The 23,860-nt window shown below is 44.4% G+C and overlaps 1 protein-coding gene across 2 annotated transcripts in view; it reads right to left on the bottom strand.

Annotated features, from left to right (window-relative positions):
- Nucleotides 1-904: 904 nt before the first annotated feature.
- The window catches only part of LOC310778242 (ankyrin repeat and IBR domain-containing protein 1-like), a 32,649-nt gene continuing 9,693 nt past the window's right edge, over nt 905-23,860 (bottom strand). For both annotated transcript variants that reach the window (XM_083638616.1, XM_083638617.1), the window contains 9 exons: nt 22,094-22,180; nt 16,781-16,847; nt 7,415-7,560; nt 5,899-6,077; nt 3,390-3,454; nt 3,076-3,191; nt 2,814-2,909; nt 2,254-2,360; nt 905-1,741 (listed from right to left, as the gene is read on the bottom strand). In XM_083638616.1, the coding sequence (XP_083494742.1) occupies nt 2,283-2,360; nt 2,814-2,909; nt 3,076-3,191; nt 3,390-3,454; nt 5,899-6,077; nt 7,415-7,560; nt 16,781-16,847; nt 22,094-22,180 (834 nt within the window). In that variant the 3' untranslated portion in view covers nt 905-1,741; nt 2,254-2,282. The remainder of the gene's footprint in view (nt 1,742-2,253; nt 2,361-2,813; nt 2,910-3,075; nt 3,192-3,389; nt 3,455-5,898; nt 6,078-7,414; nt 7,561-16,780; nt 16,848-22,093; nt 22,181-23,860) is intronic.

The following is a 23,860-nucleotide window of genomic DNA, read 5'->3' as shown; positions in this document are numbered from 1 at the left end:
TGCAGCAAGTCAAATAGATGTGGTTAAGATCAGGGTTTTCTTAACCACGACCACCATATCAATTGGGTTAGGGTATGGTCGTGGTTAAGAAAACCCTAATCTTAACCACATCTATTTGACTTGCTGCATGTGCTGTGTGTTTGAGCTGGGCTGTAGTCCAGTGGTGAAAGACCATGCCTTCCAACCCAAAGGTTTGTGGTTTGAATCCCGGTACGGACACTAAAACCTTTTCAAGTCTTTCATTGGGAAAGCCATAACAAAACTGCCTAGAGATCCATTGTAAGTTACCTAGCTGATGGTCTAGGGGTTAAGGCGATCACCTTAACAGCCGCATTGTATGCGGAGAAGTGCAGGTTTGATTCCTGCAGGGGATTTGAAGTCGTCTCCCCACCCCTCCCTCCTCCCCCCTCCTCCTCCTCCCCATCCCCCCCTCCCTCCTCCTCCCCACCCCCTCCACCCCTCCCTCCTCCTCCCCATCTCCCCCCTCCCACCCCCTCCTCCTCCCCATCCCTCCCCCCCCCTCCTCCTCCTCCCCATCCCCCCCTCCCTCCTCCTCCCCATCCCCCCCCCCCCCCATCTCCCACCCCCCCCCCCCTCCTCCTCCCCATCCCCCCCTCCCTCCTCCTCCCCACCCCCTCCTCCCCTCCTCATCCTCCCCACCCCCTCCTCCTCCCCATCCCTCCCCCCCCCCCCTCCTCCTCCTCCCCATCCCCCCTCCCTCCTCCTCCCCATCCCCCCCCCCCCCCATCTCCCACCCCCCCCCTCCTCCTCCCCATCCCTCCCTCCCCCCCTCCTCCTCCTCCCCATCCCCCCCTCCCTCCTCTGCCATCTCCCGGCCTCCTTCCTTCACCGTGTTCTCACTCAACCACTCTCACCATCTCTGCAGGGACTGTGCCTGCTCCCCTCTCTCCTCTGCAGGCTCAGTCCCTGCGGAGATGGTAGAGTGGTTGAGTGCGAACAGGGTGAGAGGAAGGAAGCCGGGAGATACATAGATAGATGGCAGAGGAGGGGATTTTGTTGGAGACGGGAGGAGGAGATGTGGGGGGGAAAAAATGGTGGTGGACAGGTGGGAGTGAAGGGAGGAGGTTGGGGGGGAGGTGCCTCTCTTGCTATTCTCTACGCAGGTGCAACCTCCTGCATTGTCATTGTCCTCTCTGTCCTCTCCTGTCTATATCCCTACCTACCTCCTCCCTCATGCCCTCACCTCTCTCCTGCCTCCTCTCTCTAGCCTCCCTACCTCCTGTCGCCTCTCTCTAGCCTCCTGTCCTCTCCTCCCTACCTCCTGTCTGTCCTCTCCTCCCTCCTGTCCTCTCCTGCCTCCTCTCTCTAGCTCCCTACCTCCTGTCTGCTCTCTAGCCTCCCTCCTGCCTCTGTCCTCTCTCTAGCCTCCCTACCTCCTCTGCCATCTATCTCCCCGCCTCCTTCCTCTCACCCTGTTCACTCTACCATCTCTGCAGGGCCTGCAGAGGAGAGGTCCTCCGCCTTAACCCCTACAGCCTGGGTAACTTACAATGGATCTCTAGGCAGTTTTGTTATGGCTTTCCCCATAAAGGTTTTATTGTACTTTATAAATTCAACAGATCACTATTCAAAACTTGACAAGACAAAACTGAACTAAACCAGTAGGCTAAGCCCCTGCAAATGGGTCCAGTTACAGTATGTAGGCACTAGGCAGCAGTCCTGGTGCCTTCCCCTGTCAGAAGCAGGGACATGAATCCCCCATTGAAGGATGCAGCCCCTCCTATGCAGAGACAAACATAATTAGTTTTCAATTAACCACACAATACAACAAGAGTCCCCTTCAACACAACTATTATTACATTGACTTTCCCATACATCAAACCTAATCATTTATAATGACTCCAAGTAGTTTAACCCCTCAAAAATTGGTTTTACAGATTTTCACAATTGTTTAAACACATTAGACAAATGTGCACAACCTGAAACTGAACATGCAAAGGCATAATTCTACTGATAAAGCATTCATATAGTGTTTTCCATTCTGCACACCAGTGTTCAATGGGTGCTTAGAAATGTCTACTCATATGATGTATGTGTTTGTCATTTGAAAAGAAAATACCATTTAGTGAACAGTTAACACCGTTTTGAGGGCAAAGTGTGCTTTTGCAAGAGAAGTGTAAGATTTAGCATTTTGTGTGTGAGTTTTGAGATGGGTAGTGAGGTAGTCTATCAGGAAATGTGTTTAAGCATTTGTGAAAAACTGTAATCAATTAACCCCCCCCCCTACTCAACCACACTTGGCATGTTCCACTGCTCCCCGTCTACAAGTGAGGTTGGACCATGGGTTGGACCCATCTGCCTCCGTTTCGCCTCCTCAGTCCAGACCAGGACACTGAGAACTGAGAAGAGGTGAGAAAACACACGTTTTGCACAATGTTTCCCAATAAAGTCATTAGCTAATAAAATGTCTCTGTGTTGTTATTTAAATAGTTGATGATAATGAGTTGATAGTTGATGATAATGTATGAATGCTACTCTTGAAGATGACAATTTTGACATTTTATCATTGTGTACGTTTAACACAGAGGTTCTCAAATGTTTTTCAGCCAAGGAGCCCTTACAAGATAGAAAATATACCTCATTCTGATTTGTGATTTTGGGCTAAGCTTAATTGTTTCCACGGTAACGTGCTTGACTTTTAAATTGATAGGTTTGTTAGATTAGAATGTAATCCATGAACCATTTTAGATTTAAAGCATACAATATTTTCGTGGAGGCCAGGGGGCCACGGACCGCTGGGGGTCCCCGGACCTCCATTTGAGAACCAATGGTTTAACAGAGCGATCACTCACAGGTAGGTAGAAGAGATCTTCCATGTGCTGGTGGGAGCTATTTGCATGGCGGTCAGGACTATCACTGGAACATGTCAAATCTGGCTTGATGAAGCACTAAGGGGGAGTAAAAGGATCAAAGGATTTGATTGACATACAGCCACTGGACAGCAGGCTTTGAAGTTTGCTATTTCAGCTATGAATTGCAGTACATCTATAAATAGCAGAGCATGTGATGGCATTCTACCAGCGGCTCAAAGTGGTGGAAGCGGAGTCGTCTTACCAGGATGAAAACAGCCAGGATGACGATGACCGCGGTGGTGATGGTGGCCAGAGGGAGGCGCACACACGGGCGATTCACCACCTTGATTACTGCAGACACAGCTGGCAGCTCGACAGCTTCTCTGGAAACAGCCGCTGTGATCGTGTGTATTTTTATGCCCAATATTCCCTACTGAAATGTCATAATTTGTAACTGTGACTCTCAAAATACGATCAAGCTCGTGTCTAGTCCATCCAACCCTGCCACAACAACACAGAACGTCTTTGCACAGAAACATCAAACAAGAAGTCCCAAACTGAATGGGAGCAGCTCACCTGCTATCAGGCCGGGGCGTTGACAGCTATAGACGGTCTCTTTCGTGGACAGCTCAGTCGGTGGTCTGGAGGCCAGATACAAACAGCCTCAGCTCATAAGACGCTTCTTAAAACAAAAGTCACACACACACACACACACTAACACCCACCCGTGAGAACGGAGGGAAAACTACTAGGGAACAGGGGCTCCAGAGAATCAATCATATATCACCCTGCAACACTAACCAATAAATACAAACTTGAAGAGAAAGTAAAACTCAACACATAGTTTATTGGCATCACACATCAAACTTTTTTTCTTTCATATAAAGAGGGAATGTATCAAGTATAGACTATGAAAGTGCAAATAGCATTTCAAGGATTAGTTGTTTTACAATAGAAAATCTCAATGCATTACAAAATATGTTTGCCATTTAAAAATAAATCACCTTGACATTGGAAGTGAAATACAAAGGAAAATCCAAATCCCATTTAGATTTGTACCCATTTCTGTTTTGAAGTCTGTCATTTAATTTGACAGTTATTGAGTGTTAAAGTGTGGACCAGTGACATCACTGGTCCACACTAACTCAAATTAATAACTCATTAACTCAAATCAACTCAATAACTGTCAAACTAGATGAATGACTTCAAAACCGTTTACAGTTTTCTGATATACTACTGATGTTCTAATGATACAAAGCTGGTTGAAAATGGGCGGAGTGTTCCTTTAAATAATGATAATAATCCTCAGTATCAATAATGATAATAATCATCAGTATCATCCACCCTTGCATGGTAGCAGCAAACAGTGGACATAATGATAATAATAAAAAAAACAGTGGACTTATCAAAAGACAGCATATCTCCAGTCATATGGACCATAATACTGTAACTACGGAGACCAGCTGTGGACAAACTATCATAGTACTGTTTCTCATTCAGTTGGTACTTTTTTACAGTGTGTTAAGCTTACAGAAATGAGGACTTGAGTCGACACTTTTAAGTGTCGGCGAGCAGTGTCTGCTACCTGGTGAAATGTCTAGTGTTGCTGACTACGTCATAGTATCGCGCAAGTCTGATTGGCTATATAGACGGCACGCGTTTGACTTCCTTGTTTTGGTTTTCACTCGATTGAAATGAATGAACGTGTCTCCGCTATTTTTATCAGCCTGTCCTTGATGTATGACTTCGTGAAAATCACAAAGAACATCGTGCATTTCCCAGAGAGAGAGGAGGTGAGTTGTGTGTCGTTTATATGCGGCTGCAGTCAAGTACTTTACATCTTGCCTCCGAGGTGGTTTCACTGTGCGTTCCTCTTCGCTTGGCTGTCTGCTTATAGCGTTCGGGTGTCACGTGACCGTTGAACCGAGGCGAACATTCACTGAAGTATAAATACAACACCATGAGCGACACTTTCTTTTTCATCTGCGACCATGTGCTGAGCGACACTTTATAATAAGTATAAATTAAGCTTTAGAGTAAAGGTCCTTACACATCGGGAGCGTTTTTTTCTTGCATGTCAATAATATTTTCCGAACCTATATCAGTCAATGCAACCGTGCATACCAACGGCGAAGTTTCGCTGAGCGTTATTGCGGTGTTTATTTTTTCGAACCACGGTCGATTTTTCAGAAATTCGCTTCCGACGTGTACACATCTGTGGCTGTGATTGACAGGTGGGTCAAAACTCGCATCGCAATTTCGTGCCGTATATTCGCATCGCTCTTGATGTGTAAGGACCTTAAGGGTTAGGTTTAAGTCCAAAACACAGCAGCACCTCCCCTGCAACACTTCACGCCACTGTGCCATTTCAAATGTGGCTGCCTCGCGTCATCTCGTTGTCCCGTGCTGTGTGGTCGCTCGTACGAGCTGCAGCGCAATGCTTCCTATGTGTGCTAGGGGCGTCACATGATGCGCGTCATAATGCCTGCCACCGCTGATGTGTTTTACACTTTAGGCCAGTGGTGCCGGACCAGTCAATCGCGGTCTACTGGTCGACCGCGGACTGACCCCAGGTCGATCGCGTCAAAAAACGATTATAAAAATAAAATAAAAAATAAATATATTTTTTATAATCAAATAAAATATAATGGAAGTACATGCAGTTGTTTATTTTAATTATGGATCATAATACAATGCAATTCCAAATGCACTTTTATTTTAAAAGTAGCCACACAGTGAGAAAAAAGAAAGTGAGAAAAAATAAATCATGTATTGGGGAAAAAAGTGATGCATCGATTTAAGATGCATCGAGATGCATCGATAATCGTAATCGAATTGAATCGTAATGGAATTGAATCGTGAGGCCAGTGAAGATTCACAGCCCTAGCGTCAAGTGGTTGTGGGACAACGAGAAAGTGTTGTGAGGTTAGTTACTGCAGGCTGGAAACGATGTGTGTGCGTTTGCGGCGATGTTGAAACTGGACTGGTAGATCTCGGGAGGCTGGCTACTTTAAAAGTAGATCTTGGGTCAAAAAAGGTTGGGCACCCCTGCTTTAGGCATTCAGTGAACTGAGTGTTTTGTTACCTGCGCCTGGGGGCATCGGGGGAGTCGTTGGGGGCCACTCCACGGGCTACCGAGGCCAGGAACTCCTGTCTCTTCTGCTGCACCAGGCACGCCGCGCGGATGATCTTATGGCGCGGGGTCCGCAGGTACGGCCGGTTGACTTTCTGTGCCAGGTCCTCCGTCACCATCTCCAGGTCCGTCTGAGGGCAGAGGGCACTGATCGGTTGGCTGGCCGACAGACTTATTGATAAACCCGTGAAGTGAAGGAGTGGTTTTTAAATGGATAAAAATATGTTATTCATTCCTGAGAATAATCCCAACATTTACACCAATGGCAAGTTCAAGGACATTTAATTGACTTTCCTTAGGGCAAGTGTCCACATGGTGTTTGTCAGCATTTTTGTGTGCTGCCTGGAGCGCTTTGTGTGAGGAGAAATAAAAGTGGATGATAACTTCCCCTGCTGCTAGCTTACTACCCAGCTGGTTAGCTCTTCTAGCAGACAATACACTGTTATGGAACCAAGCAAAGGCTTACCAGATATTTACAATACATGTCCGGTACCATACTGCCTTTAAGATCGCTGTTACAGTAACGTAAATTCAATGATTAGAATGTCCTATTTCTCCACCACCAGCACTTTGACTTTCTCCATTATTGTTGTTGCTATGGACGATATGGGAAATGGCCAGCGTCTCTGTCATTGCAATTGGTTGACTGGAAAAAGTTCATCTTGCGGCCGCTTCCCGTTGCTTTTACTGAGGAAAGGGTGCTATATGGACACACTCTGCTGTAAATTCAACCATTTTCAATCCGGCCGTAAACCCGTTTTCAAAAACATTCTCAAATTCACCAACTTTGAAGTGTTTTCAAAGCCTGTGGGAGCCATGCCAATTTTATACATGGCCCTATAACTATACATCACATCAGCAGCACCAGTCGATACATACGTCAGCAGTAGAGTGCACACCGTGTCTGGCATATTTACATACTAGGGGTGGGGGGGGAAATCGATACACCATAGTATCACGATATTTTGCCTGACGATATTGTATCGATATTTGGATGCCAAGTATCGATATTAAAAAAAAATTAAAAAAAATGCAGGCCATGCCCACCGGGCATCTGCCCGAAACGCCCGATGTTGCAGTACTGGCGTATTGAGTCCAGAGAAGCTTAATAATGTAGCCTACATGTGGGGCAAAAACAAAACAAAACAAAAAAACACTGCATGTTTTACTTCCGGTGAGGTCAAGGAAAAGGAGTTAGACAATAGATCGCAATATTCAATATATCGCAATATCGGCGATATACTATCAAGTATCGTTTTAGTATCGTATCGTGGGCATCTGGTGATTCCCACCCCTATTACATACCGCTAAATATTTCAATCAAAGCCAACATATTTGCAGGTATAACTGGGTCAGTATGGGGACATCATGAGGTGGGGGACACTCTTTAGTTGCACATCTCTAATGGTCCACATGTGACCGACAGCTGTGAACATGTCTCTTGGTCGCAGTAAGTAGGACTGTGAACCTGCATAAGCTCGTAGATCTCTTTCTTGGTGCTTTTGGGCTCCAGGAAGAAGCCGTAAGGATAAGAGCACTTCAGGATGCGGCGAGTCTTTAGCAGCTCGAGGACCGCGTCTTCAATGAACGTAGTGTCGGGTGGGCCGCCTTCCCCTGGGAAAGACAAGGAGGCAAGGGGTAAAGAGGCGGAGGTTGAGGGGCAGTGAACCAAAACCAACATATTAGAAGAAAAGAAGAAAAAAACATACACTTGTATCCTCAATTGGCAACACAACTAAGCAGATCACCACAAAGTGATGAGATGGCAGTAGCAAAATAGTGAAACAACATATATTCTTTCTCTCAGATAGCATGATTAGGGATGTTCATCAATTATCGAAAATCGATAATTATGAGTGCCAACCACTTTTGGAGAACGGACGCTCCCAGTGCCAGAGTTTCAGAGCGTTTTCAGTGATTTCTCGAGGCCCACAGAATATTGTGTGATATTACTATGTAAACACCGAACACGCACAAAGAACGAGGAGACTCTATTGTATCATCAGCAAAAAAAAGTTTATTGATACCATTTTCCGTTCTTTAGTTATCAGCCGGAGAAGATAGGTTGTTTTCAGCAAAAACAGACGTTTCAAATTAGAAGCTGAGATATTGAGCCTTTTGTGAAATGAAGCATTTCAAGCAAATCACTGACTCTGAAGCTAATATTTTCTGACCTGAAACATCTGAACAGTAATTTCCTTCAATAAACAGCACCCCCACCCCCCTCAACTCCAAACTCCTCCTCCGTGGGAGTGCCTCTGGTGGCTCTGCTCGCTCTGCTGGCTGCTGCGTGTGTCAGGCGAGTCTCTGCTGCCTGCTATGGCAGGCTCTGCTGCCTGCGGATCCACGTTCGTATGGCGGCCGCTCGTCGGGGGAGTCTGGATGGGGCTCGCTGAGTTCGTCTGCGTTTCTGGGGTTTCGGTTGTGAGCTGGGATGAAGCTGCGTCCGATTCTAGGCTTTCTGCTGCGCGTTTCAAAGTGCGCTGCACCCAGTCTATTTTCGGAGCACTCAGCCTTGTGCGCCGGCTCCCAGCGCGACACTGAAAAGCCAAACCATTCTCATGAGAATGGTTTGGCTTTGGTTTTATTTTCTGGCGGCTAATCGTGTGGAGAAACTATGTAGCAGAGACAGAGGGGCTCATTTGTGGGAGCGGATTGACTGCTGTTCGCAGCTAACGTTGGCTCCAGGCAGCCAGAGCAATCTGTGCCGCTCTGGCTCATGCATCGGTTTCTCTTTCATCACGGGGCTTTTTCTGCTGTTTTTCCTCAACTTTCGCTAATCTGGAGAGCACTGTCGCCACCTAATGGGTCCGTAAAATAGGTTATACACCTTCAATAGCTACAATATTTTTACAGGAGATGCACGAGGCTTTGATCCACGTCCCACCATCAAAAAACGCAATTGACGACTTTAGTCGTCTTTGGCACTCTACGTTACTATTCGAATTGACGACTATAGTTGTCATTGGCACTCAATGAGTTAAGGAATGGAATCGATCATGTGGAATTTTTATCGATTATTGTTATTATTTAATTATTATTATTTTTTATTTTATTTTTGCGGACTAGGTTTGGGTGGAATTCGTTCCTCCTCGCCCCACTCCATTGCACAGTCTACTAACGTGAGGTGGAGCTTCATATAGTCTCTAGTTTTCTGGCTGGGCACGGGCCTTTGTGCCAACAAAACTGTTTTAAACATGGGGAATTCACACCGGCATGCGCCGGGGACAGCAGAGTGTTGGAGAGGAGACACATTGAAATAAAGAGTTCATTGAGGAGAACACGTTGTCTTTCGTATTTTCTGCCATAGGCATTCATTTTGTAAAAAAAAAATATATATATATATATGTGACCTGCTCTGACCAAATCAGTCGCTTGTCGCGCTGGCTGTTTGTCTAGAAAACGCGATTTTATCAGAAAATATTTATTTCTGCTGTTTTGGGGTTTCATCAGATTATAGTAAAATAAAGCCTTGCCTTTCATTCTCTGTAAAGATTATTGTGAAATTCGACCGCTAAATATACTTTTGAAGCTCTTGAAGGTAGTGACAAAACTGAAAGTAAACTGCGCTGCTCTCTGAGCCTGCTGCTCTCTGCTGCGCAGCGCGTGCAGCCTCACGTTGCCAGTTAAACGGGTGTGTCAGTACTTGCAAATGGTAGGCTATATTATAGACTACTCTAGGATTTAAAACGCTGTTTCTAAAGTTTGTCAGGGTTGTATTGTGGAGTTCTGTTATTGGTTTGTTATTTTAGACTAGTTTAGGCTGTTTATGTAACGTTTTAACCTCTTAAAAATCTGCCTCTTCGGGGGTTATGATAACGAACATGGCAACCCGTCTGCAGTCTCTCTCTCGCTCTCTCTCTCTCCCCTTGCTCTCTCTCTCTCCCCGCTGCAAGGGGAGAGAGAGAGAGGGGGAGAGCAGCTGCGTAATTTCTGCATCCAGTGAAAGTCTGTCTGTCTGCCTGTCTGTCTGTCAGATTGATAGACTAATACTAGTCAGTAATCTGCGTGATAATGTTGCTTTACTTTTAAATTCAATTCACAGATGGCATTAGACTGAGCTAATTTCAGATTATTTGCCTCATAGCCTACTTTCAGCTGTCGTCTCTCTGTCTCTACTCCAGAGCAGAAACGGGTCCGCTATAGATTCTTTGTTGCTGTTATTTGTAATAATTATTACAACAATTACAATTATTACTATTAATGTACAATTATTATCCTGCATGAATGAAGCCCTAATTACAAAAAATAATGTGAGTGGGGCGTCAGAGGATCTTCTGTCAGTTGGGTGTTACAGAACAGTTTGTATTGATAATAATAATAATAATAATAATAATAATAATTGATAGGACTTATATACCGCTTTTCTATGTAGCCTACTCAAATATGCTTATACATGAATATTTCCCTGGGGTTAAAGGCTGCATTACAGTAAAGTGATGCCATTTTCTGAATTTACCAGGCTGTTCTAGCTGGTCTATTAGTTGCCTTTACATAGGCTACTTTGTCATGATATCCACTGAGGTGTACTGAGATGTCATGTGTACCTGTTCAACCAACAAAAGTATCTATCTATCTGTATATTGTGTATAGGGTGTATCTCCCTCAATTGTTGGACTACAAAGATAATTTTGATATCCCCAGAAAGCTGAGAGTCTCCTCTTTCCAACGGTGTATACAACTCAAAATGTCTTTTGGGGTCAATGTGAATGATTTTGTCAGAGCAGGTCACATATATATATATTATTATTAACACGTTCACTGCCATTGACGAGATATCTCGTCTTACAAAATCCAGCTGTTAACACATTGACTGCCAGCCGTTTTTTTTTGCTGTAGGTAGCTTCTGCCAAGCCGTTTTTTGAGGATTCTGGCTCATTTTACAAGAGCCGAGGATTCGTTTCTGCTTGGAGTTTGTGAACATACAATATCTCAAAAGTACTAATAGAATGTGTACTTTCTCTGTCTAAAAGAGTTAGTTTGTAGAGTTAGTAGTTATGTAAGCATTAGCAATTGAATACAGCATGGTTTTAGCGTCAGAAAAAATATTCAGAGATAAACGGCTTTTTGTGAAATTCGATCACTTTAACCATTCATTTTTGGCATCAGTAAGACCTAAACAATAGTTTTGAACAGTAATTTCCTCCATAACAGCAGGAAACTCCCCTCTGCTCAACTCCTCCCTCCGTGGGCGTTCTTCTTGGCTGCAGCGCCGTGTCACAAGCACTTTCCTACCTGTGCAAATGCACTTTCTCATACTCTCGACCTCTCAAATAAATTTCTGAATAGAAATTAAATTACTCTAAATTAGAGCGAAAAAGAAACAAAAAAGAATGGGTTGAAAATCCCATTCTAAAAGCCTTTTATGGCTGTTTCCAATTTGCAAAATAGCCTGCTGCACCACAAGCGTGTCACCAGTCTCACTGCCCCGCTGCCGCTGTGCGGCTGTGCCTGTCTGCGTGGCCGCTCCCCGAGGAAGCCCGGCTGGACTCGCCCGCCTCCCGGAGCCCTGGCCGAGAGCTCCGATGAAGCCCCTGCGACTCTGGTCATATTTACGCTGCGTGCCTCAAAGTGTGCTCCATCCGCAATCCACCATGCACGTTTGCAATCCCGCACCGCCAGCAATCAGCGCGGAAACGAAAGCGCCTCCGCCAATCCATTTTCATGAGAATGGAAATGGATCACACTGCTTTTTGCTTGCCTTCCTACTTCCTTGTCGCCACTTAGTGGGTCGGTGGAATGGGTTGTACACGTTGTACACGTCCAATACTTATATAAGAGACGTAAAAGGGTTAGATCAACGTCCCACCGTCAAAAAAAAAAAATCGATTCTGAAAACGTGTTTACACGTCGCTGGCAGTCAACAGCTGGATTCTGAAAACGTGTTTACACGTTGTTGGCAGTGAATGTGTTAACTGCCAATGACGAGATATCTCGTCTTAAAAAAAAAAAAAAATTTTTGACGGTGGAACGTCGATTAGACCCTTTTACATCTCCTGTACAAGTATTGGAGGTGTTGAATGTGTTGAAGGTGTATGGCCGACCCACTGGGTGGCGACGCTGCTCTCCGGACGAGGGAGGGCAGAGAGAAAGCAGCCGCTGGAGGAGGAAATGGCTCGGGGAAATGGCTTGGCGAGGGCGCTTTCGGTTTCGCGCTTGGAGCTGGCGGTGGGGGATTGCAGATTTGCATGGTGGATTGTGGGTGCAGCACACTTTGAGGCACGGGAGCATAAATGGGACCAGAGTCGCGGAAGCTTCATCAAAGCTCTCGGCCAAAGCCCCGGGAAACGAGCGAGCCCATCTTGACTCGCCCAAGGAGCGTCCGCAGGCAGGCAGGCAGCAGCAGCAGCAGCAACGCGCTTCTGACACGCCCGCTGCAGAGCCAGGAGGAAGGAGGAGAAGACACACGGAGGGAGGAGTTTGAAGGAGAGGGGTGTTTCCTGCTGTTATGGAGGAAATTACTGTTCAAAACTATTGTTTAGATTTCTGACGTCTTACTGATGCCAAAAATGAATGGTTAAAGTGACTGTTCTATCGAATTTCACAAAAAGCCATTTATCTCAGCATAAATTTTCAGACGCTGAAACCATGCAGTACTCAACGGCTAATATCTACATAACTACTAACTCTACAAACTAACTCTTTTAGACAGAGAAAGCACACATTCTATTAGTACTTTTGTGAACTTTGTGTTCACAAAGTCCAAGCTGAAAATTATCCTCGGCTCTTGTAAAATGAGCCAGAATCCTCAAAAAACGGCCTGGCAGAAGCTACCTACAGTAAAAAAAAAACGGCTGGCAGTGAATGTGTTAATATGATCGATAATTGATCGTTAATTTTCCAGATTTTCGATTATGGAAATTTTTCAAAATTAACATCCCTAAGCATGATATAAATTATTTGATGCCACTGGAATCCTCAGAATCAAGTGAAAAAAACAGGAAAAAATTGTATATACCGGTAATATATTAAAGCAAAGCTTGGCTATGCTAACGAGGTTATACTTTTATGTACAAGGGGGCGGGGGTTTAAAGAGTTCTAGACAAAGCGGCTTCCTCCACACAATAAAAACAACATCAACCGAGTGCAGTCTAAGGGCGGGTTCACACCAGAAAGTCCGGGTCCTTGGTTCAGTCCGGGTCCTTGGTTCAGTCCGGGTCCTTGGTTCTCTTGGTTCGGGCCAGAGAAGAGGATGATACATTGTTTTGTTTTTCAGCTGGTTGGGTTTGCATTCACAAGGCCAAAATCCACTAGTCCTGCCCACACCAACCAAAGTCACGTGGGCAGAAATCCCGTTCTGTTATTGGCCATACTGACTTCCTCCCGACTCTGTAATATCCAGTTTACGTTGAGGCCATCGGCCACTGTTGATGACGTCTCACTATGTGACACCCAGTTACTCCATGTCAGAAAATAAAGATGGACGCACGTCGTTTAACCAGTCAATTTATGTCTGTTTATTTTAGACAATTATATGTCAATAGAACAGTAAACATTACAGACTCCACGTTTGTCTCCTGCCACTAGTCATTTTTGTCTGTTTGTGATGTCGCTGGTAACGGGACGAGATAAGCTAGCTAACTGCTACAGCTAGCAAGCAGCTTCTTCTTCCGCAGGAGCTTCCAAAACAGGAAATAACCAAAAAAATCAAAAAATCACGTGCTTCCTCTGACTAGTCTGGGTGGGGTTCACACCAGAAATGGGCCACTCCAGAGTTCGCTTGAGAGCGGACCGAGACCACCTCTCACAGGCGAACCAGAGCGCGGTCTTTAGTCCACACCAGAGTTCGAGTAGGAGAGTTCACACCGACCCTACGGACCGTAATAAAGGGGAAAGGTCCGATAGCCCGGCCTAAACAAGGCTGGTGTGAACCCGCCCTAATTGTAAGTGCTTGTTGAATAATAACTAGGCCTATACCCAGTGTGAATAATACATTATTAAAACGCATCTTTATTTATCTGAAATTATATGGGGCAGGAGTCTGTGGTCCAACTCTGCTCAGTTAACAGCAGACACCAGCTGATCCAGTTTAAAGTCGCTCACCGGCTTCATTATTCTAAGCATAAGTTGCACAGGATCTTCCCCTCTGTCTCACCACTATGTGATAGGTGCCAGGTGTCAGAGGGCACACTGTCCCATGCTTTTTGGGTTTGCCCTTCACTATCCGGATTCTGGGCCAAAATATTTGACTGGACTAGCCTAGAAACTGTTTGACCGGAATTCTGTTGCTAGGGAACAGTTTGGACTTATTTCCTGTTAGTTATTGTATTAGCAAACAATAAGGCTGGCTTTACACGGTGAAACTTGCACGCAACTAGTTGCAGGTTGCAAGTTGCATGCAACCCAATTTCCATGCAACTTCACAGTTACACAAAGCAATTAAAAAATAATCAAGTCTCGTGCAACTTGGCAGTTTCTTCCAGCAAAATTAGCTAGCTAGATTGGTCATTTTTCATCTATTGTATGGTTTTCTTCTTTTTTCAAGTGAGAATTGTCATTCTGCATCTTTGTATCGTATTTCATATCGTTTTCTCGCTGGAAAATATCAATTCGGACTCGGAGGTGTTGTATCGGTTTTTCTTCTGGCACTGGCTGGCTGGTTGGCTAGCTAGCTAGCTACTTTGTTAGATAAAATATGGCTGTCCCGGGCCCCGAGAATAGGAAGAGAGTTATTAGTGCATTAATACTCATGGATATGTTGGAGGAGGAGGAGAAAAAAACACAACATGAAAAAAAAGTTAAACGTATGTGGGTGAAGGACTGGCTACTTAAAAGACATACCAGTGGATCGTTTCACACTCTTTTCAAGGAGCTTGATCCAATGAGCCTCCGGTGAGTGCATTGTTATTATTTTTCTCAAATTTATTGATTGATTCAAGGAAAATAAATAAATGAATAGCTCGTTGTTGCCACCTTGTGACAACAGTATGAAATTGTAGCTTCATATATAGATAACTGATTATCATTAAACATATATAGCATAGCATTGAACAGTTATGTGATCACTATACTTCACAACATGTTAATATTATTATTTTTAACCCATGTAGATCCTGGCTCCGCATGGATCAGAATACATTCAATGCTCTGGGATGCTCATCAAACATCTGAAGTTCGTTGCGGGTGTGACCATGTACGGCCGAGTTACAAACCGCTTTCTGTCTGGCCAGTAGGGGGCGATCTGCCTATCACTCCAAATTGTCATGTAGATGTGTTCCGGCTGGGATGGTCATCAAACATGTGAAGTTTCGTGCGCGTGTGAGCATGTAGGGGCGAGTTACAAACCACTTTCTGTGTTGCCAGTAGGGGGCGCTATGACTATAAATGGATATTGACATATAGATGTCTACAGGCATGGACACTTATGCATGACACGTTTGGAGCAGATTGGACAATCTACAATAAAGTTACTCCAACTTCCTGTGTGGCCAGTAGGGGGCGCTCTGCCGATAACTCCAAATGGTCAACTAGATGTCTTCAGGTTGGGATGCTCATCAAACATGTGGATTTTGGTGCGCGTGGGACCATGTCCGGCCGAGTTACAAACCACTTTCTGTGTTGCCAGTAGGGGGCGCTATGACTATAAATGGATATTGACATAGATGTCTTCTGAGACTGCGCACTGATTCAGACAGCCAGAGCCTATGTGATCAGCTGACTGGTTCTCAGCATTTTGATTGGCTGTTGCATGAAACTAGTTCCACAAAGTTGAGCGCTTTGCAACTGTTGCGGCTGAGTTTCACAGAAGTTTCAAGTGAGTTGCAGAAGGATTTATACCATGCAATTCATTTGCAACTTGGTTTCACCTAAGTTTCATGCAACTAAAGTTTCACCGTGTAAAGCCAGCCTAAGTGACAGGAAATACACTTGAGTCCAAAATGTTATTTGCTATTTCCATAATAGGGAATAGGGATGTTAATCAATTATCGATAATTGATCGTTGAGGAATGAATTCGATAACGTGTTTATTTTTTTGTTTTTTTTGCAGACTAGGTTTGGGTGGAATTCGTTCCTCCTCGCCCCACTCCATTGCACAGCCGACTAACGTGAGGTGGAGCTTCATATAGTCTCTAGTTTTCTGGCTGGGCACGGGCCTTTGTGCCAACAAAGGCCCGTTTTTTTTTTTTTACTGTATGTTTTTTGCTGTGTGTGTGTGTGTGTGTGTGTGTGTGTGTGTGTGTGTGTGTGTGTGTGTGTGTGTGTGTGTGTGTGCGCGTGCGTGTGCTTGTGAGTGTTTGTGTGTGGATGTTGCTGTTTATATTATATTTTTTATCTTGTTGGCCAGTGGTGCCTGTTCTTTATCTAGATACTGTAAGTCACTTTATGCAAGAATTTGCACTTTAGTGTTATTGACATTATTATTGCTGCACCTTTTTCTTAGTGCTTGATAGTACTTTTGTGTGCCTTGCTGCATGTTTCGATGTCCTCATGTTTTTCCTGTTTTTGTCCTGACATGTTGAATGTAGCTGCATTACGTGACACATGAATTTCCTGCAAAGGATCAATAAAGTATCTATCTATCTATCTATCTAACACTGTTTTAAACATGGGGAATTCACACCTGACATGTTTGTTTACCTGGCCACAGCGCTAGTGTCTGATATTCTTACTACACAGCGGCATCTGCATTATAGCTGGCTGAGTACACGCAACATTATTACCAGACCAGACTTAAAATATATATATATATATATATAATTATAATTATTATTACGCTATCGATAATTGATCGTTAATTTTCCCGAATTTCGATTATGGAAATTGTTCAAAATGAACATCCCTAATAGGGAACGAGGGAACAAACAGAGCTTGTGATGGTGGACTATGCACTCACGTCCACTCAGGGCCCGGCTGAGCTGCTCCATCTTCTCTTTGGCTGTTTTCAACAGGCGCTGCTCCAGCTGTTGTGAAGAACACACAAGATGTTTAGTTTCACTGAATAGATCAAGGCTCTGGAAAAGAACACCCAGTCAAACAAGCAAAGCATTTTATTCCTTCAGAATCTTCTCATCAAATCCAAATCCTTTTGAATCCCCCATCCTATCTGTTTAGGTACGTGTGTGTGTGTGTGTGTGTGTGTGTGTGTGTGTGTGTGTGTGTGTGTGTGTGTGTGTGTGACGAAATATCAGTAACAGAATAGATTTCAGCTGATATGACTAATCCACCACCATTCAATTTAGTCACCAGGTTAGATGCAGGAGTTGCCGACACACATTCATGGTAAAGCACTCACGGAGAAGTTGCACAATAAACGTAAATTTAATAAACAAACTCCGGTTTACTTTTTAATACAAATGAAATAATATCAAACGCAGGATCTAAGACAAACTAGGATTTTATATTTGATGTGATGCGATGCGGTCGGAAAACTGTAGGTCTCCGCCGTCTAACCCACCTGTCAAGCATTTCATTCATTAACTTAAAGTTACTACAGAGGGGAGGAGCATCATCATCAGGTAAGTATACCAGGTAACTATTAATTTCAATATTAACTGAAATGGTCCAGATAAGTAATCAAAGGTAAGTAAGCAGGGGTGTCATGATTCTCCAAATACACGATTCGACTTTCGATTTTAAGGTCACGATTCGATTCTCGATTCTACATATATATATTTTTTTTCACAACACTGACGGCTATGCCTTTGTTAGACTCAAGTCTTGATTTACAGCAACATATCATTGGTTTTATGCCCTGTTAAACTGTCATTTTTTTACCACATATTTGGTCAAACTAAAATTATTTATTTAAAGCGCAATAATAAATCTATCCATGATCTCCAAATTATAACTGTATGAAAAGAACTCACACTGCCATTCTGTCAATACCAAATCAATTATTATAAATAATTCGCTGGCATGTAGGCTATGTAACAAAATTGGCAAAGCATTTCAGAACAATCAACAAAAGATATAACTGATCGGATACAACAAAGTAAACAAACAGTGGACATAGTCACTCTACACACCGAGTCCGGGATTGAGCACGTTAAAAAAATAACGACCTTACTTCTGCCAGTCATAGTTAACACACCGGGCTTGGAGTCTGACAATTTCGGCAATTGGGCCATCATCATTGTAAAGAGGGAGAGGGAGGAGGGAGAGAAAAGCAGATCTCAAAAGCAAAGCAGGTAGTCAGCGTTTGTCAGAGCCTTGATGACTAGAGAGAGGAATGGAGCGGAGGAGAGTGGAGTCGGCACAGTTTAAAGAACAAAACGCAATTTATTTAATTCAAACCTAAATCTCGAAGAATGTAGCGTTAGTAGCGTGCACAGCCAGCAGTAACGTTAAGAGAGAGAGAGATGGAGAGAGAGAGAGAGAGCACACCCCTAGAGAGAGACAGACAGCTGTGCGTATTGGCTGTATCTTTGTCTCGCAAAATAAGGTCTTTTAATGAAAAGATGAACTACAGATACATGGATGTAGTGTGTGATACACACTACATCCTACATCCGCTGTGCTGTGCTTGTAAATAGGGGGTACGAATAGCCCCACAACACGGCAGAAGATATTTACACCCGGGGTACGAATAGACACTGTCTAAAGGTTTTCGGGACAGGTTCGGTTTTCTGCGTTTTTCGCATCAGTCAAAAGCCTTTTGCGAGCTGTTTGACCCGTGTGTGTGTCTGTGTTTGGGAGGGAGAGAGAGACATAGAGTCAGCTGGAGGGGTGCTGCTCGCTCTACTCACTGGTCCCTCTCTGCTGCCTTTCCCCCTGGGGAACGGCGCAGCACCCAGCTGCCCACGGCGCACCCCGGCTGCCTATCATCGACCTACTCATGTTGTAATGTGCATACAGCAGAGGACGTATTTGTCTTGCATTGAGAACAGAACAACAAACTTCTAAACAGCCATGGGCCGAGGCAGGCAGCTGCTGTGATGCTCCGCCTCCCTCCGCTGTGTAATCATTGAAAGGGTGTGTTTGTTTTTCTTCGGGGCGCGTGCACGTGGGGTGGAGAGGGGGAAATAATACTGGTCTGGGAGAATCGCCATCCTGCCTTTCAGTTCGATGATCGAAATCAAACTCTCATTTCGATCGATTTCTGATCGATCTGAATCGAGATCGTGACATCCCTACAAGTAAGTAAACTTCATATAACATTTTATAAATATGAATAAAAATATAATTCAAAATTGATTTTCTTTTACAGGTTTACCATTAAACTTAAATATTCTCAACATGTCTCCAACACAGCAATGTTAAGTAATAAAGTTATAAATAACCTTCTATTACGTCCCCCCCCTTCTCTCTCTCTCTCTCTCCCCCTTCAAGCCATCAGGCTGTTGAACTTTTGACTGGCTGCCCCCCCAACCCATATCAGTATTGCACTATAGCACACTTTTAATTTACGTGTGGATACTCTGTGTCTTGTGTGATTGATTGCTGTGCAATTGGGATTTTGTTTTGTTTTTACCTACTTGTTTTTACTAAGTATGTTTTATACCTGATTTTAATTACTCTGCTTGCTTCTTATTGATATTCCTTTTTATATATATATTTTTTACTACAGTGAAGCTGAGCGGGCTCTGAGTACAAGATTTTCATTGCAGGTGACAGATGTTTGCATTGTTGCCGGTATATGACAATAAACTTGAAACTTGAAAACTTTGATATGAGCTCAACAAAAATATTTCTAGTTTATCAACTTGAACTGGTTCTAAAGCATTATAGCATTATAAATGCCAACACAAAATACAAACTTCAAGACAATTTGTTTCACTGTTTGAACATACCGGTACATAGTTTATCAAATTACTTCACTAGTACACAAGTACAGAATGACTGCTTAACATCTAATCTCAAGTAATGTTGTCGACAGTAGTGTAGTCTCGACGCCAGACCCATGAGAGTTCTGACGCTGATACACTACGTTACTGCATGCTGCAGAGCTCTCTCTGGGTCTGATACACTACGTTACTACATGCTGCAGAGATCTCTCTGGGTCTGGGACACTTTCCCTCAGAGGGCTGGTTATGGGAGGGAACCGTTCACTTGGCCAGTCATATGCCAGTGATGGATTCAGTCCTCCCCAATCAGTAATCAGTAATATCCCATATCCCCCACAAAGAACATCAAAACACAACAAAACAAAACAAGAAAACTGCATAAGATACACAATAATCCAAGAACAAACAAGACTATTTGACAAACAACCAAACAAAAACAATGCATTCAGCTCCTATCCTGATAAGCCTAACTGGGGTAAAAAGTTCTTAAAGTCCCTGGAAACCAGAAATATTTCTTTATTATTTAGCATTTTGAGTTCATCACATCACAGGAGCCTATGTTAATAAGCCACCAGCCAAATTTGAACGATGATGAACGTCGCAAAGTATATAAATTTAGGTTTGACAGTCCTGGCAAAAGTCATGAGAATCAATTATTTTTTAGAGTGTATTTTCTCCCGCGGACTGTGTGGGCGTGTCCCGTCTACAGCAGGGAAATTTCCCTCTCTCAGACCTCTCTCCTCTCCTCAGAGAGGGAGAGAGAGAGATGGTTTGTGTGTGTGTGTGTGTGTGTGTGTGTGTGTGTGTTCGCGTGTTGCTGCGCGCATAGCGTACTGACGGTCATCTGTCTATCTGTCTATCTGTCTGCACGCGCGCACACACACACTGACACACACACAGCAGCGCTGCAGCAGGCAGAGGAGAGGTTTCTACACACCGCCGACGAGACTAATCTCTGCTCTGCCACTTCGAGTGCACAGCGCTTCTGTCTCCCTCCCACCGTGTGCTGTGTTCGTTCGTTCTCTCTCTCTCTCTCTCTCTCACTAGTCCAGAGAGAGAGAGAGAGAGAGAGAGAGAGAGAGAGAGAACAAATGAACGAACACAGCACACAGAGTGGGAGGGAGACAGACAGACACTGAGCAGCGCTGTGGGGGCAAAGAACGCGCGTGTACAAAGGTTATATAGAGCTTATGACATCATAAGCTCCTGCGTTTTAGCACCTCGCGCACTGCTGTCTTCAATGAGGAAGTACTTTGTAGAATCTTGTAGAAAAGTGTCGATTTTAAGGCTTTGGGTTGAAAGTAATGTATAATAATTTCGGAGGCACACAATTACTAACATAAGACCCTAAATAACATAGTTAGAACGTTTTTGTGGATTTTGGTTTCCAGGGACTTTAAAGTCAAACTCTGTATGTGGTTGGCATATTTTGGGGATGTCTAAGAATCTGCCTTTGCTCTTGTAGTAAATGTTATCCAACGTATGGTAGCTTGAGAGTTCATTCCACCAGTGAACTACAGCTGGGGGATTGGATGCTTTCCAATTTAAAGCTATGCATTTCCTAGCTGCCAATAGGGCAAGATCTATGTACTTACTTTGAATGCATTGTTTTTGTTTGGTTGTTTGTCCAATAGTCTTGTTTGTTCTTGGATTATTGTGTATGTTATGCAGTTTTCTTGTTTTGTTTTGATGTTCTTTGTGGGGGATATGGGATATGATAGTCCATGTATGTCGTGTAAATACCTCATGTTCTTTCTTAAAGATAAAAAAAAAAAACGACTAGTCGACTAGTCTGTGAATGCCCTACTGTGAAGTGGTACAGACTCATTTATGTAGTATGCGGAGCGCAGCGAGAGAAGAGGAGAGGAGGAGAGGAGGGGAGAAGAGGAGAGAGGCCAGCAGTCAGCAGCTATGATAGCACGAGCCACTCGGGGGGAGGAAGTCGGGGGGAGGAAGTCCATATATGGTCCATCCGGTCATGGGGCACAGCGATTGGCTGGCTCAGATTCAAATCTGAGTCAGCCAATCGCGTTGTCCTGCGCTGTTTGGGACCGTGTATAAAAGGCGACCGCTGACCGGGGTGGGTGGGGGGGAGAGGAGGAGAGGAGGGGAGAGGGGGAGAGGGGAGAGGGGGAGAGGAGAGGAGAAGAGGGGACGAGGGGAGAGGAGGAGTGGATAGGAGGGGAGAAGAGGAGAGGGGGAGAGGAGAGGGGGGAGAGCGGGAGAGGAGAGGAGGAGGATGGGAGAGGAGAGGGGGAGACCAACAGTAGTGTAACTAAGGAAACAGTATGCACAGGTATTACTCACTTTGGACATACCAGCATACACACCAATGACGTCAATTACCATTGATGTATACTATATGAGTGGTTGACAGCGGGTGCACAGTATCTACTGTGTTGCTGACGATCAGCCCTGCTTACCTGATAGCTGTGCTCTTGGTTCTTGAAGCGTGTGTAGTAGTGCATAAAACGGTCCAGTTCCTGAAAGCTCTTGTGCGTCTTCTCCGCCTGCAAAACGGAGACATATAGGCTGAGACTTTAAAGCATCATCTAAATTCACCCAGCAGGTTTTCAAAACATTCAACTTAAGATGGTTCTCCACTACCCAGTTAGAAACAAGCATTCATTCTTGCTGAAGCAGCCTATTAACTGGGTAACAATACTTGGTGGCATTTACCAACTGAATGTTTTTTTTATTATGGAGTATCCGATTAGCAAAACGGAGGGGAGGGGAAGAGGGGAGGCAAGGAGGTCGGACACGAATGAGGACTAGTGGGGAGGGTAGCGTGTTTAGGTACCGGGGGGAGGCGGTGAAAGAGCTGGGGTACGGGATGCGAGAGGGGGGATTCAGATGGGAGATCGAACTCGGGGGTGCGCGAAGACTTATTTATGGAGTGCAAAGAGACCGGGGAGGGGAGTGAAGGCATTGTGTGTTTGTATGTGATGTTTTAGGTGGCTGCGTGTGCATGCGTGCGTGCTTGCGTTTTGGCTGGGAATTGGAATTGTAAACGTGAGGAGAGAAAGATAAACAGCAGTGGCCAGTATGGGTGTTTTGTTTGCAGTGGCTAGCAGAGGAGATGGTATTTGCAGCATAGGGCTAATGCTAGCTGGCTAGCAGAGGAGGTGGTATTTGCAGCATAGGGCTAATGCTAGCTGGCTAGCAGAGGAGGTGGTATTTGCAGCATAGGGCTAATGCTAGCTGGCTAGCAGAGGAGGTGGTATTTGCAGCATAGGGCTAATGCTAGCTAATGCTAAGGCTAATGCTAGCTGGTTGACAGAACAGGATCGATCACTTACCGGCAGAGGCCCGAAAGACCGGGCCTGCTGCGATGATGAAGCTTAGGCAAAGTGATGGAGGAGCAATCGGGACAGTATCATATACTGATGACGTCACCAGCAAGAGACGACAGTAACAACTACCGCAAGGCACTCTGGGTATTGTGGTGCGAGGCTAGGAGGCTGGGAGGCTAGCTAGCTACCATTTGTTTTCTGAGTTTTCAGTTTTCTCATAACTGTGGTATATCAGTGTGGTATACGCTAAATATACCACAGCTGTGAAACAATCAGATTGCTTGATTTGAGAGAGCCTATCCACCTTATTTTTGAATGCCCCACTGTAAAAAAATAATTGTGCGTACAAGGTCCGGTTTAACGTGACTTATTGTTGAGCTTGCCATTTCCTAAATGGTATTCTACTTGATTTGAAAAGATGGCCGCCTACACTCAGTCCCTTGTACCCTGGCTGAATTGGACATAACTTGGCCAATAAGTATTTAACATACAAAATAAAACAACCCGTAATATCTTAATTTTATGTAGAATGCAGAGGACATGTAACTGTTTAGTTAAACTTGCATTCCAGGAATATTGTGCTCTAAAGATGACGATAGTGGCTCGAGGCTGTTTCGTCCTGAAACCCACACGCTTTGCGGTGGTGGTTTTAGCGTAACCTATGTGGGTTTCGAGGCGTAACCTATGTGGGATTCGAAATAACGCATCCGAGATAGAAAACGTTATGAATATAGCCACGTTATAAACAACAAACTAACGCTGGTGATCCGTATGGAAACAGTGTTACTCGAAATGGTAAAAAGTTCTATCAATTTGGTCATTTAGTGGCGTTTTACTGCCATGTAACATAACTAACATTAGCCACAGCAGGCGATTACCCATGAATGCACTGCGCTC

This window comes from Poromitra crassiceps, assembly GCF_964638095.1.
Source record: "Poromitra crassiceps genome assembly, chromosome: 6".
In the NCBI taxonomy this organism is placed as follows: Eukaryota; Metazoa; Chordata; class Actinopteri; order Beryciformes; family Melamphaidae; genus Poromitra; species Poromitra crassiceps.
Note: the sequence above shows the minus strand (reverse complement) of the source record. Positions and strands in the feature narration are given on the sequence as shown.